Here is an 18,160-nt window from a genome sequence, read left to right on the forward strand (position 1 = left end):
AGGCTGTTTGAGAAACACAGGTTAAAGGGCCCTTTGGGCATACGGAATGATTTGCATGGTCCTTTAGCTCTTAGCCTTTGTTTACAGCCTGCCTTATCTGTACAAAGCACAGAATTGCTCATATGGAGCTCCTAACAAATTTCTGTTCAGGTACTGAGCCAGTCCTTGCCCACTTGGGTAGGTGGAATCAGAAAGGTGTGGGAAAGGATGGGCAAGCATCTCACCAGTCTAACTTGTTCTGCACCTGACCCCCTTGTGGGACACAGGTGGCACTGTGGTCTAAACCACTGAGCCTCTTGGGCTTGCTGATCGGAAGGTCAGTGGTTTGAATCTGTGCGACGGGGTGAGATCCCATTGCTCTGTCCCAGTTCCTGCCAACCTAGCAGTTCGAAAGCACACCAGTGCATGTAAATAAATAGGTACTGCTTTGGTGGGAAGGAAAACAGTGTTTCCGTGCACTCTGGCACTCGTTGTGCCAGAAGTGCCAGAAGCAGTTTAGTAATGCTGGCCATATTATTATTATTATTATTATTATTATTATTATTATTATTATTTCAACTTCTACACAGCCTTATACCTGGAGGTCTCAGGGTGGTTCACAACAAGGCCACAACATATAAAATCAAACCAAAAGCAGTAACCCAATAACCCCCTCCCCAACAAACCCCCACCACATTCTAAAAGGGTGTTGGATATCCATAAGATCAGCCAAAGGCCTGGTTAAAAATGAAAGTTTTTGCCTGGAGCCTTAGGGTGTATAATGAAGGCACCAGGCAAACTTCCCAGAGGAGAGCATTCCACAGATGGGGAGCCACTGCAGAGAAGGCCTAGTCTCATGTTGCCACCTTCGGGATCTCTCAAGGAGGAGGCACACAAGGAGGGCCTCAGAAGATGATCTCAGGGTCCAGGGAGGTTCATATGGAAAGAGGTGGTCCTTGAGGTCCTTGACCCGGAAAGCTGTCTGTGGACAAACACCAGCTCCCTCGGCCTGAAAGTGAGATGAGCGCCACAACCCCATAGTCGCCTTTGACTAGACTTAACTGCCCAGTTGTCCTTTACCTTTTTACCTATCCCATTTACCCTTGGCTTACATTTAATTTCTTCAGATAAAGTTAGACACAACCTCCAGTCTCCTCAAGCCCAGCCCATGTCAAGGAAATAAACAACTATCTGACTTTTAGAAGACATCTGAAGGCAACCCTGTAGTGAAGAATTTTTAATGTCCATCGTTTTACCATTTTTATGTGCTGTAAGCCACCCAGAGTGGCTGGGGAAACCCAGCCAGATGGGTGAGATATAAATAATAATAATAATAATAATAATAATAATAATAATAATAATAATGATAATAATAGTTTATTTAGGAAAGTAATGGGGAAGTGTACTGAAAAATGTGGGATGAAGGAATGATTAACAAGAAGACATGCAAACACCCCACAAGAAAATCAGCATGAACTCTCATTGTCATACAACTGCCCTGTAAACCTATCAGAATTAATGTTTGATTAAGACTGGATGTAGCCTAACCTTGCCGTAAATTTTGTGCATACTGAATAGATGGCTCGTCTGGGGGAGACGAAGATCATCTGAGACGTCAGCAGTCTTCCTGCCCTAGGATCTATAGAAGATGACAGGCAATAGTATAACCTGTGTTATGCATAACAGGCAGTGCACAGATGCTAGACTGCAGATGCCTAGCAACATAGAAGCCTCTCCAACAGTTCTTTAATAGAGTTACCATAAAGCCCGGAGCTGTCAGGCGAAATTTCTCCTGCAAAACAAAATAGGAAAAAGCTGGTTTGGCCTTTGCCCTGTTGCTTCGTTGGAAGGTGAAAAAAGCACATACATTTTCTAGAAGCCAAAGCAGAGTAAAACAAAGCAAGCAGCCAGAATCAGACAAGTGTACTTTGCCGTAGCAAAGTTTTCATTATATAATGGATGAAATGCAGTGGGGTCATTTTGCAAGTGCCCTCACTGTTCTCAGTCCAAATGTGCATCATGATCTCTGGGCTCCAGGAAACACAACCAAAAAGTCATTTTCTTGATTGTTGTTTGATTTAAAAATCTTTACCCAGTGCCTTTGCAAGCTTTTGTGGATTCTGATGCTAATATGAAGCCTTGACTGGAATCTCTGTCTTTCTCCACAGTCATGGAACCAGATGTGCTGGGGAAGTATCTGCTGCAGCAAACAACAACATCTGTGGTGTTGGAGTGGCATATAATTCAAAAGTGGCAGGTATGGGATAAATCAGGGAACACACAATTGAGGTTGCTCTCAGAGGCAAAACTGCCATTTTATCTAAAAACGGGGCAAGGAGCAGATATGTGACTCTTCTGAGGTGTGGAGATCAAACCAAGGGCATGAAAGGAACTACAGGATGGGAGGTGATGGTGTCTTCAGAATTGGGTGGAAAGTGAGAAAAGTGCTTAGCACTCACAATATGTGAGAGGAGGAGGAAGGTGCAAGAGGGTACCATTGGGGGCGGCTTGTGTGTACAAAAAGGAGCGGGAGGGGGGCATGGATGTGAAAGTGAAAACAGGGCTGCAAAGCAGAACTAAACAATAGAAAAGAGAACTGTTTTCAGAAACATAGTTGGGAAGGTGAAAAACGAGGTGTGGTTTGGGAAAGGGAAACTAGGGTGTTCATGCCAGGGGGAATCGCGGAGGGTTGGTGAATGGAGCAGGGGTGTGTGTGTGTGTACACAACATAGCTAGTTGTTTCAGTCTTCATGTCAGTTTTTCCATCCTGCACTTCCTTCCTCCCAAGATACATGCAGGGCCGTCTTATCCATAGGTGATAGGGGTGCTGGGCACCTGGGCGCTGGGCTCTCAGGGGCGCCAGGCTGAGAGTCCAGGGCCCGAGAGTTGAGTCCGGGGAAGAGCCCATCTGTCGGTCTGAGTGCCATGGCAGGCTGGCCAGGCCTGCCCTCCTGCGCGCCTGGGACTGGGCAACCTGGGGGGGGGGCACATGCTGGGCGGATCTTTGCACCCAAGCGCCGCATATGCTTAAAACAGGCCTGAATACGTGAAAACCATATGTCTTGCTCTCTTATTGCACATAATTGCTCAAAGTGACCGACGTCTTTCATTGTTACTTGAAAGATGCAGCCTGATTAATACCTTGCAAAGTTTCTCTAGAAGCCTCACCTTGCCTGCCCCAGCCAGCTAGGACCATAGTAAGGGATGATGGGAGTTATTGTCCAACAATTTCTGGGAGGTTGCAAGTTTCTCTGCTGTAAACCAGGTTTCTCCATCTCGCCAGTAGCAGTTTGTGGAACCGAGTGGTGGCATTGTCTCTCACTGTGGAGTCGAGTTGTGTGGCACACCTACCTCAAACGTAGGCCCTCACTGCTTTAAAATGTATCCAAAACAAATAGCTTTGGGATTCAATTATTGGCAGGCATCTTTCACCAAGAATGGTAGAGAATTTGCTTTGAACCCTGGCATCTCCAGGTAGGGCCCTTGGCTGTAACCCTGGAAAACTGCTGCCAGTAAATGCAGGCAGCTGTTTCCTATTTTATTTATAAAGTACAGCTCCATTTGCCCCTTTGATGGAGCGATAATGTGTCAGGCGGAAATGACTGCAGCCACATACAAGCTCACCATTTAGCAAGCCAGGTTATTGTTGAGGACTACAGCACCATCAAGTGGCCAGCTAAAATCGGAAAAAGAAAGATTTTTCCAAGTCAGTTTTGGGATGGTAGCAAATGATTCGCCCTCTTTCCAGTCAGACCTGTACCAGTAATGGTAAAAGCTTCCAGTGAGCTATTGAAGGAAGCTGGAAAGGCTCATTTCAAAGGGAAGAGGGCGGCAAAAGAGCTGGAACCCCTTTAGGAAGTGAGCACATCAGAGGGACAGTTTGAGTGGAACCTTCTTTCTCATGTGCTGCTACATGCGAGTAGGTTTCTAGGTAAGAGAACCTCCACTTATTGAGTCTGAAATGGTATACATAGCTGTTATGTACTGAGTTGAATAGGATCCAAAATGCAGCAGTCTGATTAGTCCTAGAACAATAGGATTCAGAATGCAGCAGTTTGATTGGTCCTAGAACAATGCAGCAGTCTGATTTGTTCGCAGGAGCCACCCAATCCAGCTCCAGGTGGAAGTGAATCCACAACCTGATTGGCCTACAGGAGAATCCTGGAATTAGCCAATCAGGTGCAGCTCATTGTGTAAATAATGTATATAAAGCAGATATTTTGGGGGAACTTTCATTCCTCCTCACCACTATGAGCTGAATAAAGAGCATGAAATCCACTCTCGACTCCGAGTATATTTCAATAGCCCAGAATCCTGTCACCATGGTGCATTGACTGCTTCTACATCCATCAGTTCAATGAGTTAAAAGCATGGCAGTAGACAGCTAGGAAGCTGGGCTCTTTCCAATTCCATCCTCAAGTTGAATGGGCTTCCCTGCATTTCAGATCATATACTCAGTCTAAGAATTCCATCAGAGACCATCTCCTTTCCAACTTTACACATTTCTACATGATGCTGATCTACTGTTACTGCTGTAATTGATCTGAAGTAAAATACGTGCATCAAAATAGTTATTTTTTTAAAAAATACAGAACATTCTAGGCAGAGCAATCCAAACATCCCATCTGCCATGCTAGGGGGTGGATGAGGTGCCTGGATCTGCCAGCCTCTGCCAGCAGGGGACCAGCAAGGGAGCCCTCCCTGTGAGGAACTCCCCAATTTGTCCACCCAAGGGCAGGCAGAAGCTGCCTCCAGCAATATCTGTACCAGCAGCCAGAGTAGCCAGTGGGAAACAAATGGGTGTGTGTGGTTTCTCCCTCCCTCCCTCTCTCTCTCTCTCTCTCTCTCTCTCTCTCTCTGTGTGTGTGTGTGTAACTAGCACAAAGATCCAATGGATCTTGAGCTAACTCTGCTTCAGACATTTGACAGCAATAAGTCCAATCTGATCCTTTTTATTTCTCCTATTATGTTTTATTGTAATTTTACTGGTGTCAGCTGCCCTGAGCCCAGCTCTGGCCGGGGAAGGCGGGGTATAAATGAAATTATTATTATTATTATTATTATTATTATTATTATTATTATTATCCTCTTTCCTACACCAGCCTAGGATCTTCCATAGCAAAGAAGCATTTTCCCCTCCCCACATTGCACCCCACACCAACTGCCTAAATAGTGCAGTGATGGGCCTGTGAATGGAGCCATGGCTATACTGCTCCATTAAGGACACGGGTGGCGCTGTGGTCTAAACCACTGAGCCTAGGGCTTGCCGATCGGAAGGCTGGCGGTTTGAATCCCTGTGACGGAGTGAGCTCCCGTTGCTCTGTCCCAGCTCCTGCCAACCTAGCAGTTCAAAAGCACACCAGTGCAAGTAGATAAATAGGTACCACTGTGGCAGGAAGGTAAACGGTGTTTCCGTGCGCTCTGGTTTCCGTCACGGTGTTCTATTGCACCAGAAGCAGTTTAGTCATGCTGGCGACATGACCCGGAAAGCTGTCTGTGGACAAACACCAGCTCCCTTAGCCTGAAGTGAGATGAGCACTGCACCCCATAGTTGCCTTTGACTGGACTTAACTGTCCAGGGATCCTTTACATTTACCTTACCTTCCATTAAGGCACAGCCAGGCTTTTGGATTACCTTTTTTTAATTGCCAAGCTTTGCATTCAGAAAATTGAGAACTAAATCCTGCCAATGTTGTGTATGAGATCATGTTTTGTGAATGACAACGCAGATCCAAGTTTGGTGTTCAGGGTTTACACGTGTCAAAAGACCTTAGTGACCTTGAGACCTGTTTCCTCCACTCATTGTCCACATTTACGTTGCTTAAATCCACAGGCATCCGAATGCTGGATCAGCCGTTCATGACCGACATCATAGAAGCTTCCTCGATCAGCCACATGCCTCAAATAATAGATATTTACAGTGCCAGCTGGGGCCCCACTGATAATGGTAAGACTGTGGATGGACCAAGAGAGCTCACCTTACAAGCCATGGCAGATGGTGTGAATAAGGTAATGTGTCTCGTTTAAAACAGTTTTATCATGTCCCTGTGATGTCTGCCCTTTTGTGATCAAAAGAGCTCAAACGGGACAAAGCATCAGCAGGGAAGGTCCTTATAATCAATTCACTAACAGAGAAGATCAAACCTGGAACTGTGTTTGATCTTATATAATCACTAAATTGGCTGAAGGATCTTCCCTACTTAATTCTTTATTCCATTTAAGTCTATGCCACTGAGAGAGAGGGAGAGGGAGAGAGATTGCCGTTGCTGCTCCAAATAAACCCAACCCTCAGAATTACTGAGAATTTTTGCTCCACTGATTTGGTTAGTGATTTTTCTATTTTCCCTTTCACCCATCCCTCTTCACTGCAATTGCCATCACAAGGGTAACCAAAATGACGTTAGATTGATTAACTTGCTTGCTTAGTGTTAAAACAAGTGCTACGTTAATAGCACAGTTAGCAATTACATCTGTTTTACATCAAAATATTAAAATACCAGGAACAGGAGGACCCCTAATTTGTATTAAGATTGCAACACACAGGGAGGGGAAGTTTAACCCTTCACACCACCACCATGAATGACAGCACTGGGAGAAAAGCTCCCGTGGGCACATATGAGGGGGAAAGCTCCCATAGGTGCAAATGGGAACTTTTTTGTAATTCTAATTTCCACACAAGAGGATCTTTGCCTGCTTTATGTGCTCCTAATGAAAACTGGGTGGGGCAGGGACTGTGCCTGGCATGATGATGATGATGATGATGATGAGGAGATATGGTTGCTAATCATGGTATTCTGGTTTGGTCCTTAGGATGCTGTTAAGAGTAGCTTCTCTCCCTACAATCGTCACAGTGATAGTATATCAACTTATTTAGGCTGCACAGTAAATCTAGGAAGATCTAGCAGAACTGTTGTACAATTGCTAATTTTCCACCCAAATAATTTCTTTCTATTGTCTGTGATGATTTCTTACTAAAAACCTTTTCACATCTATTCCAGTGAACTTAACCTGCTAATAATATCCAAGCATGGCAGAAATATATTTAATAGCTCGGCCCTAATGAGTCGTAAATCTTAGCCCATTCCATGCTCCTTGCTGATCTCATAGAATCATAGAATCATAGAGTTGGAAGAGACCACAAGGGCCATCGAGTCCAACCCCCTGCCAAGCAGGAAACACCATCAGAGCACTCCTGACATATGGTTGTCAAGCCTCTGCTTAAAGACCTCCAAAGAAGGAGACTCCACCACACTCCTTGGCAGCAAATTCCACTGTTGAACAGCTCTTACTGTCAGGAAGTTCTTCCTAATGTTTAGGTGGAATCTTCTTTCTTGTAGTTTGGATCCATTGCTCCATGTCCGCTTCTCTGGAGCAGCAGAAAACAACCTTTCTCCCTCCTCTATATGACATCCTTTTATATATTTGAACATGACTATCATATCACCCCTTAACCTCCTCTTCTCCAGGCTAAACATGCCCAGCTCCCTTAGCCGTTCCTCATAAGGCATCGTTTCCAGGCCTTTGACCATTTTGGTTGCCCTCCTCTGGACACGTTCCAGTTTGTCAGTGTCCTTCTTGAACTGTGGTGCCCAGAACTGGACACAGTACTCCAGGTGAGGTCTGACCAGAGCAGAATACAGTGGCACTATTACTTCCCTTGATCTAGATGCTATACTCCTATTGATGCAGCCCAGAATTGCATTGGCTTTTTTAGCTGCCGCGTCACACTGTTGGCTCATGTCAAGTTTGTGGTCAAGCAAGACTCCTAGATCCTTTTCACATGTACTGCTCTCAAGCCAGTGTTTTGTACTGGCACAGCCTACAATGGCATGAGGAGGACAAAGGAGGTGTCAGGGATGAAACATGGGGAACTTCCACAGTGTGAACTTCCCCAATTTGTTGCAAATTGTATTAAAAGGCAAGCTAATCTAAACCTTTCTGGATTCCAGTCCATTCTGAAAGAGCTTTACTCAGCAACTTTTGGATTACAAAGATTGTGTGCAGGATTCCATAGAAATGACTATTTCAATCCTCTCGTCTTGTCCTCCCATTTTGTGGAGCATACAGGCAACTGTTTGAGTAGGGCTCGACATTGTCTGGAATACAAACTAGTCAACTGAAATCCGTTATGATTTTTGTGACCTGCTCTGGCATCCAAATCAAACACGAGAAGGTGTTTATAAAGTATTTATATATAGTATATAAAGAGCAGCACCTAGCTCTCCCTTTACCCTGGGGGATGGGTTGGTGGTTGGGTCATGGGTCATGTTTGTTGTTGTTATCTTTAGTGTAAAAGGAGTTTTTGTTTTGTTATTAAAACCTTGTTAAAGTTATTTTTGAGTTCCTTGTTATGCATGGTCTCCCCAGCAAGCTCTCTGCAGCGCTACTAAACTGCAAATAGCCAACACATCCAGCTGTCTTAAGGACTCCACTCTGGATTTGTGTAGGATTTACTCCTAAGCATTTTCTTCTTAAAAAAGGGAACTATGACTATATATATTTTCCCCTGGATGCTCTTCGCTTCTGTTTTGTTGTATTTTCTGCCTTTCGCTTATGCACAGAAACATCCAAGCCTTTCTTTTCTTTGGAAAGCTCTCAGTGGTTGCTGCTAAAGTCAGATAATTAGCACCCCTGCTACGATGTTCCATTTCAAAGCTTCAGCAGTACTAACCTGGCAAAAAAAGGGGGGGTATTAAAGACAGAAAGCACAACCTGCAAAATATTCTCAGTTTTATAGCAGTCTCATAGATGGAGATCATAATCCTTTATCTCAAAATAATCATGTATCTGGAAAAGTCAGCTATCAAGTTAATGACATCTCAATAATACCTGCAGTTGCCTGTCAGGTTTTAAATGTTGGCTGAGATGTGGTGGTCTTGTAGTAAGGTTAAAGTTTACTGGGAAATGATATACAATGAATTGAAAAGGATGTTCAAAATAACTTCTATTTAAAAAACAACAGAAGCTTTTCTTTGGGGAATTATAGGGACAGAACTACCTAAATTGTATAGAAATTTATTTACATAAGCTAGCTACTACAGAACCAAGAATGCTATTTGCCCCAAAGTGGAAAGAAGCAGAAGTCTCAGTAAAGGAAGAATGGATAAAAAAACTTATGGAATATGCAGAAATGGCAAAACTTACCGGAAGAATAAGAAATCTAGATAACAAACTTTTTATAAAAGAATGGAAATGGCTTATTGAATATTTACAGATAAATTGTAAACATATAAGAACATTGGCAGGATTATTGTAATAACCTGCAGTTTCATACGAGTATATATTTAAAGATGGATAAATGAGCAAATTAAGTTAATTTGAATATGCAGAAGATATTGAAAATAAATTTAAGAAACCGCAGAAAGAGGGGGAAGGAGGTCAAGTTTTGAAATGTGAAAATGATTGTAAAATCAATGAAATGTATAAATATGAAAAGTATAAATGAAAAGTTTACAAAAAGAAAAGAAAGAAATGTTGGCTGAGGAAGGGGTGTTCAGATATTAGTTTTGAAGTTTTCTACCCCTTCAGAATAGTTTTTGGACTAGATAACAACCATCCAGCCCCAGTCCAAAATGGATCAAAAAAGTATGATTTTTAAATTTTATTTTCTTCTTACATTCATCTCTCACCTTTCCTCCAAGGAGCTCAAGCTGTCATGCATGTTTCTCAACCTCCCCATATCCTCACAATATCCTTTGTAAGCTATGTTAGGCTGGGAGGCTCTGACTGTCTTAGTGAGCTTCATGGCTCAAACTCCCAGGTCCAAGTCAGTTTACTGCCCATTCACTCACTTTTTAGAGGCCCCATTGGAACTCTTCACAATCTCTCATTGTGATTTCTTTGTGACTCTGAACAATTTAGTATTCTCAGCAAACCTGCCCACCTCACTGGGCAAATTCCAGTCCTTGAGGGGCTTCACTTTCTTCATCTCTCCATTTGGATAACTCTCCATTTATTCCTCCCCTCTGCTCCCTGCTGCTTAACTAATTCCTCTCCTCTTCCTCCATTCCTGTTAAGCTTACTCAGGAGTCGTTGGTGAGGTACCTTGTTGAAAGTCTGAGTACACTATGTCAACTGCATCACTTCCCTCTGCATGCTTGTTTATGCTCTCAGAGAACAGGAGGGAACGGGAAACCTAGAGAACTCTATATGTAAATGTCAGATGGCTGTTGTGGTTGCTCGAGAGTAACTAGGCAGGTCTCCGACCTGTCTTTTACTTTGGTGCAAACTATTTACAGTGAGGGATGTGGGTGGCGCTGTGGGTTAAACCACAGAGCCTAGGACTTGCCGATCAGAAGGTCGGCAGTTCGAATCTCTGCGACGGGTGAGCTCCCGTTGCTCGGTCCCTGCTCCTGCCAACCTAGCAGTACGAAAGCACGTCAAAGTGCAAGTAGATAAATAGGTACCACTCTGGTGGGAAGGTAAACGGTGTTTCTGTGCGCTGCTCTGGTTCGCCAGGAGTGGCTTAGTCATGCTGGCCACATGACCCGGAAGCTGTATGCCGGCTCCCTCGGCCAATAAAGTGAGATGAGCACCGCAACCCCAGAGTCGGTCACGACTGGACCTAATGGTCAGGGGTCCCTTTACCTTTATTTACAGTGAAGAGCATCATAAGTTTATGCCTGGCTCAATCGCTAGCAGAATCCGGGAGTGGTCTGTTTTTGTACCTCCCCCAGCATAAAAGTTTCGTCACCCCCAGCCTTTTCCGCTCCTCCCTGTGCCTCAAACTACTGCGCATGATGGGCGAGGGCAGGGGTGTGCTTCCCTCCTCTCCGGCTTGCTCAGGTGCGATGTTAAGGCTCTTACTAGCATCCTCTGGTCCTTGCACCTCTTCTCCACTGGAGGTGGGGCTTACCTCCTCACCGGAAGAGGAACTGCTTCACAAGATTTTTGGAGGCTCCCTGTAACACAACTCCCCCTCTATCTCTCTCCTTTGAGCTGATGGTAGTTCCCTGACAGTAAAGGATACAGTAGGCTGATAAATAACAGCTGCTGGGGGGGGGGAGGCAGGACGGAGGACAAATGCCATCCGTTTGGGATTCCCTAAATCATCTGGTTGGCCTCATTTGGGAGTAGATTGCTGGACTAGGTAGACCTTTGGATAATCCCACAACTTCTTAGATCTATACCTTACCATCTATGTATGATGTTGAATATGTTTGTCTGCATAGGATAAAAAAACAGTCCATTCTTTTTTTGGAATCTAGCTTTGGTGAGTTCACTTAGCATCCTTGGAGAAGAAAAATAATTGAAAACAAGTCTTTTTTGCACACTTTAGAAGTAGCGTATTTTTATGAAGTTTGTTTATTATTATTTTAAGAACCGTATCCCTTCACATTCTAATTTTATGGATCCCCCCCCTTTCTTTCTCCCTCTCTGCATAGTTGAGATCTCTGTTACATGCGTAATATAAATCCAATTAGGACTATTTTCAGAATAGGAAAGTAATTATTCTACAGAAATGCCATGGATCTTTAATATAACTCCTAGGTGAATAAACATTGAGGACTCTTCCTTTGCCAACCAGAGCTGGAATTTAATATACAAATTTGATTACTCGTGAATAAATAATGAGAACTGAAATGTTGGCTGAGCAAGAGAGGCACATCGGGAATGTTAATGCACTGCTAAACTGAAAATGATACATCTCAGTATTCGAGAAGGGGCTCAGAAGAAGCCAAGGTTCAGCCAAGTTGTGCTCCTGATATTTTGGACAGCTCCCATCATTCCTGGGTGTTGTGATCTAAAACAGGCATAGGCAAACTCGGCCCTCCAGATGTCTGAGACTACAATTCCCACCATCCCTGACCACTGGTCCTGTTAGCTAGGGATGATGGGAGTTGTAGTCCCAAAACATCTGGAGGGCCGAGTTTGCCTATGCCTGATCTAAAACATCTATAGGACACCAAGTTAGAGGAGGATGCTCTGCAAGAATGTAGATAATCATGCCTTGTAAGCATGATGATTCTTCAACTTTGTTTCCATTTTTACGTTACACCCAAGATCTTTGAACTTACTTATATTGTCTTGGTTTATATATTTATATATTTATATATTTGTGGCTTCATAAACAGTGTTTATCCATTTTCAACTTATCCTTGTTTAAAGGAGAAAAGTTCTCAACCAGCCAATTGCTGTGTGTGTGTGTGGTTGGCTTTTTATATCAGCAGGAAAAAGATCAAACTTTTTTTTACTAAGGCTGTGGTCTGAACTTCATCACAATTTGCATTATGTCATCTGTACCTTCCTTCCTGCATTGCCAGTGAATGTTATATTGCCTCAGTAAGATGGCTGTGCCTAAGGCACAAAAAATTCTGCAAAGGTGGAAATTGCCTGGAGGGAAGTATTAAGAATTTATGTTCTAATCAAGGCATTGTAATTGGGTTCTCCAGTGGAAGGAAAAACCCAGGTGTTAAAAAATAAATGGCTGTTCTCATTTTCCTTTAGCCACAGTTATGAGCAATTGGATTTGTCATTGTTAAAGGTGAACAAAAATGCAGTTGGGAAATACAAGTAGCAATGTCATAGAACTATGCAAGTCACTGAATAAGTCACTGAGAAGCTAAGATTAAAATGAATTCAGACAGCAATTCTAAACCCACTCACCTGGGAGTAAGTGTCGTTGAACTCAGTGCAGCTTCTCTGCATGTCAACCCAAGATTATTCATATATGTTTCAAGTCCAGCGGCAGCCTAATGCAAGGTGTGACCAGAAAGTCTGGTGAATGGTCACAGAAATCGGACAGCGAGAAATATTTGAACATACATGCTTTACAGCAGGGGTCAGGAAACTTTTTCAGCAGGGGGCCGGCCCACTGTCCCTCAGACCTTGTGGGGGGCCGGACTATATTTTGAAGGGAAAAAAATGAACGAATTCTTATGGCCCACAAATAACCCAGAGATGCATTTTAAATAAAAGCACACATTCTACTCATGTAAAAACATGTAGATTCCTAGACCGTCCGCAGGCTGGATTTAGAAGGCGACTGGGACAGATCCAGCCCCTGGGCCTTAGTTTGCATACCCATGCTTTACAGGCCTCCTCTGATACAATGCACGGTTGACAACGTTTGTAGAACTGTTGGAAACTTCTGGAGAAGTCCTCTTTTTGTACTGCTTTTGGTTCCCTCATCACAGCAGCTTGGACGTGTGAAATGTTGGAAAAGTCATGCCCTTTCAGTGCAGATTTCAGTTTTGGAAAAAGAAAGAAAACCAGTGGGGCCAAATTGGGAGAATATGGAGGGTGGGACAACTTAGTAACCTCAGTGACGATTTCACGCAGAATATGCAATTCTTCCGCATCAATAACTCATGAACTTTGTCGACATTTGCCGCCGTTCTGCTCGTTGATGGTCTGCTCTGCCAGACCCAGAGTCATCTTCGATGGTTTGCCATCCCTCACAGAAATGCTTAAACCACTCATACACTGTCTTTCGAATTACAGCTTCATCTCCTTCCCCAATTGTGAGCATTTTGTTGGTTTCCGATGCTGATGGTATGTTCAAATAATTCTTGCTGTCCGATTTCTGTGACCATTCACCGAGCTTTCCAGTCACACCTTGTATTTCTCTCCCATTTTAGGATCCTTCATTTACCTTATTGGTGATTGTTGACATCCCAGGTGTGCTGTTACAGCTGGAATTGTGATTGCATTGCCATTTATATCTCATATATCTATATCTTTACTCTTTGATCAGACCTTCTTATAAGTGTTACCTCAGTGTCTTCAGTGAGTGAAGGGCAGCTTCTTTGTGAATGCTGGCCATTATTGATTGGATGGCAACAGGTCTTAGAACCCCTGCCTTTGCAAAGTTTATGCTCTTATGGACTAGCACAGGCACGTCCAACAGGTAGATCGTGATCTACCTGTAGATCACTGGACGTCTGTGATAGATCACCGGTAGATCACTGACTCCCCCTAAAGAAGCTACAACTTTGACCTGAACCCTCCAGTTTTTAACTCTATGAGTAGATCACAGTCTCTTGGGAGTTGGCCACTCCTGGACTAGCACATCTCTCAATTTGGAAGTTTTCACCTTGCATCTTTACATACAGTTCCTGTTCCAGAAGATCTGTTAAATTAGGTTGTTTTGCATTTCTCCTCTCCATTTTCACCTTACTTGTGCTATTGGCAAGTGTTAATACAGATCAAATGCTGGCAAGTCTGGGCCACCAATTGCTCTTGTTTCTGCCATCCAGCTCTTAAATCTGACCCAATGAATCTGTATCAGTTGGTTTTGATACACAATACATAAGATGGAATGTTCCTGGGTCCAACAAGAGGCACCAAGAATGAGGAGTACGTAGTTTCATATATATATATATATATATATATATATATAGGCTTTATTCATACATATATAGGCTTTATTCAGAGGAGCCTCAACAAATTAGAAGCTCTTATCATTGTATAAGCAGTGTGCTCTATTTCTTCATACACTCGGATCACATCCCTACAATTGTATAAAAATGATCCAGATGCTTTATGTTGCCATTATAAAGAAAAAACAGCAGGAGCTTTTTATCTTCCATTTGCAATTTCAAATCAGAATTAGGTTTTGATTCCCTTTTGCACAGCTTCTTAGTTAAAATCCAGAGGAGCTCTTGCAAGGGGCCTATTATAATATTGGCTTATTGCCCACCCACCAAAAACCTATGAAGTTGAGAAACACACACACACACACACACACACACACACACGTATACATTCCAGGCATGATTGTATGTCGATGAACTTTTCTTATTTTTCCAGAGTTTTTGACCATACCTGATCTAAGATTTTTAAAAAATGAGTATGTGCTTTTTCATTCGATATATGTTCAGACATACATTAAGTTAGGCCACTTCGGGAGCAGTTGGTGGTACATGGGAATGTATATTTGATCAATTTGAATGCTTCCATCATCCTCCAGGCTGTGGTATTGAACCGGAATCTATTATTTTATTATTATTATTATTATTAAATTTAAATAGTCTGAAATATTTGATGGTTTATTTGGGTCGTAACAATTGCTGATTGTGTGAATGGGCATCTTGTCTCATTAGACCCTCAGTCTATGATGGTGACCTGCTCAAAGCAGCCTTTGATAGGACACAGAAATTATTTCTGGCTAGGTGATCCTACTGCTCTTCTTAGCTCTCTCTGTCCTACCCATCCCTGTTTAAAGAGCCCCATCATTTTTGTCTATTGCAACACTGGGGAACTTCTGGCTGCAGGCTTAGTTACAGCTGATCATCAGTGCTTGCAGAGAGCTGTCAGTTGGGCTGTGAAGCCTTGATGATCAGCTGATTGTCACGGCTTCAAAGCGTCACTCACCCAACATAGTTGAATTTCAAGGTACAGATGAAAATGGGCCATCAAACATCAGCGTGATGTCAGATTGCTGATAGGTGGGCAGCCAGATCCAGTTCCCCACTCCTGGTCTATTGTAGAGTTGCATTATCATATCTCTTTTCTTTGTCAAAACAGACACATGTGTGTCAAAGCTACTCAGCCTTCTTAACAAACCAGGGAAGCTTTCGAGCATAAACTCTCCAATTGCGCCTGACTGCCAGATAACCAAAGGGCAGAGCAGGTTAAGTGGACTTGTGTCCGTCACAACAAAACACTGGCTCTGTTCCCATTATCCCTGGAATTGATTCTCTCTCATGTCTTACTAACTGCTGGGAAATTCTTTTATGTACTGAGAAAATAGAGATTTAAAGGGGAACATCCTGAGCACAAAATAATTGCCCCAAAGAAAGGTGTGTAGGACTCAATACATTTGTCACTTTGGGTAGCTGTGAATTTATCTGCATTTCCCCATGTTAATAATGAGAAAGCCACTTCCGACATAAGGAGGAGGTGGGGTTGCGGGCTTCACGCCCCCAATCTCGCACGCGGAGGCTGTTTCCAGCCCCTGCGTGATCAGGGGAATCCTCGGGCCGCGTCATCCCCTGAGTCAGCCAATCGGCTGGCTCGGGGTGTGTGGCTTGCCTCACTTAAGGCAAGCGCAGCCCCGGGATCTCCCTCTTTTGCCTGCGCAGCTGCTGTTGTTTCCCACCCACCCACCCACCCTTTAAGGTTTCTCTTTGACCTTGCTATGGACCTCGGTTAGTCGCCGTTAAGGGGCCTGGTAGGAATTTTTTCCACTTGGCAAATTGGCACCAGCCATTTGGTTTTTCGCCTACCTCATAGCAAATCGTCACAACTCCTTTGGTTTTGGTGGTTAGGCATTGGTAGGGGTATTGTTATGCAGATGTGGTGGTGGTGGGGAGCGCTATCACCTCCCCATTTACTGAAGGGTAGTCCGGTAAAGGATTCCGGGAGGGGGGGTGTTGCCTCATCCGAAGCCTATGGAGGTCAGGGCCTAAAGCACGCCCCTGAGTGGTGACCCTGGGGGAGTATCTAGTTGATGTGCATCAACAGGGCTCCCCCTGCTGGTGTTAACCCTTCCCGGTCTTCATGCAAACAGGCTGAAGCTGGATAGTTGGATAGGACCAATGCCTAAGCCAATACCGCTCTTACCTGTAACCAATAAAGTTATGGCCAATTTTAGCCCATTAACCTAATCCAATGTTGTCACATGTCTTTATTTCCATTGGGGGGAGGTGGGAACTTGCCACGCAACTGAAATGGGCTGAGCAAGAGACACATCAGGAATGTTAATGCACTGCTGAACTGAAAGTGATAGGAGCTGGGGCAGAGCAATGGAAGCTCATTGTGGGGATTCAAACTGCCAACCTTCTGATCGGCAAGCCCAAGAGGGTCAGTAGTTTAGACCACAGCGCCACCTGTGTCCACAATATTGCTCCACAATAACATGAGCCTATGTATATAGCCTGAACCTGACAAGTCTGAGTTCCCCTTTCCCACAGGGCCGAGGCGGCAAGGGAAGCATCTATGTGTGGGCCTCTGGAGATGGAGGAAGCTACGATGACTGCAACTGTGACGGCTATGCATCAAGCATGTGGACCATCTCCATCAATTCAGCTATTAACGACGGCCGGACGGCTTTGTATGATGAAAGCTGCTCCTCAACCTTGGCTTCTACTTTTAGCAATGGGAGGAAGAGAAATCCCGAAGCTGGCGTGGTGAGTAGAGAAATCACAAATTGTAGTGTTGTCTTTTCACAACATTAAGCGGTCTTCCTTTCTAAGAAGAAACACCCCTCTACATCTTTTGACCGGCTGAGCCTTGCTAAATCTTCCCAGCAAGCATCTAATGACTAGAGCAGATATTTAACGCTTGGAGGAACTGGAGAGAAAAGTGGTTTTGAAACAGCTGTGTAGGTCTGCCCTAAGATAGACAAACTTCTTGGTATATTTTGTCTCAAGTTATACCCTGGTCTTGTTCAGTTTACCATTATTCAGACTTCACCATGTAGCAGCAAACCATATTTTCAAAAGGACCCAGTGAATTCTGATTTGGAAGCACCTTAAAAGCAAAACAGAAAACACAATGAGTTCGAGTTCATTATCCGGTGAAACCAACTTTCAATCTTTTTGCCCAGCCACCAAAAAAATCTTCATTGGGATCAGTCTTCAGTGATAATCCCATGGTAACTGGTGTACCTAAAAATGTTTTCATTGACATGGTCCTAAGAAGACTGGGCCTATGTTGCTTTTATGATCATTGCAAAACTGACTCATTATAGGAAAACTGGCCAGGAAAGGTATGCATGTTTAGCCTTTTAAACTGTGGGAGCAGGGAGTTATTGTTTTTTGTTTGTTACTATGGTATGTATTTTTGTGTTTTATATTGAAAACCACCCTGTAATCCTTGGATGAAGGGTGGTATAGAAATCCAATCAATCAATCAATCAATCAATCAATCAATCAATCAATCAATAATTAAAATCATAGAAACCATAGCTTAGCATGACATGAAGAAGCTGCAGCAAGCCTCCTGCCTTCCTGTGCAGCTGCAAGGAGTTTGAAATGTTTCGCTTCCATTATTCCTGAAATACAGCTTGAGGTGGCATCCAGACCATCAAATTGGCGGTTGGAGGATGGATGGTGGCTAACAGGTTGAGGTTGAATCCTGACAAGACAGAAATACTGTTTTGGGGGGACAAGTGGTGGGCTGGTGTGGAGGACTCCCTGGTCCTAAATGGGGTAACTGTGCCCCTGAAGGACCAGGTGTGCAGCCTGGGAGTCATTTTGGACTCACAGCTATACATGGAGGTGCAGGTACGTTCTGT

General features: G+C 43.7%; 1 protein-coding gene across 1 annotated transcript in view; it reads left to right on the plus strand.

The window, feature by feature from the left end:
* PCSK2 (proprotein convertase subtilisin/kexin type 2) overlaps positions 1–18,160 on the plus strand; it is a 124,951-nt gene that overhangs the window by 97,904 nt on the left and 8,887 nt on the right. Inside the window, exons 7-9 of the mRNA XM_081857078.1 lie at positions 2,148–2,236; positions 5,813–5,988; positions 16,836–17,051. Of these exons, the coding sequence (XP_081713204.1) occupies positions 2,148–2,236; positions 5,813–5,988; positions 16,836–17,051 (481 nt within the window). The remainder of the gene's footprint in view (positions 1–2,147; positions 2,237–5,812; positions 5,989–16,835; positions 17,052–18,160) is intronic.

The sequence above is a fragment of the Podarcis erhardii genome (genome assembly GCF_964252035.2).
Source record: "Podarcis erhardii genome assembly, chromosome: 3".
Lineage (NCBI taxonomy): Eukaryota > Metazoa > Chordata > Lepidosauria > Squamata > Lacertidae > Podarcis > Podarcis erhardii.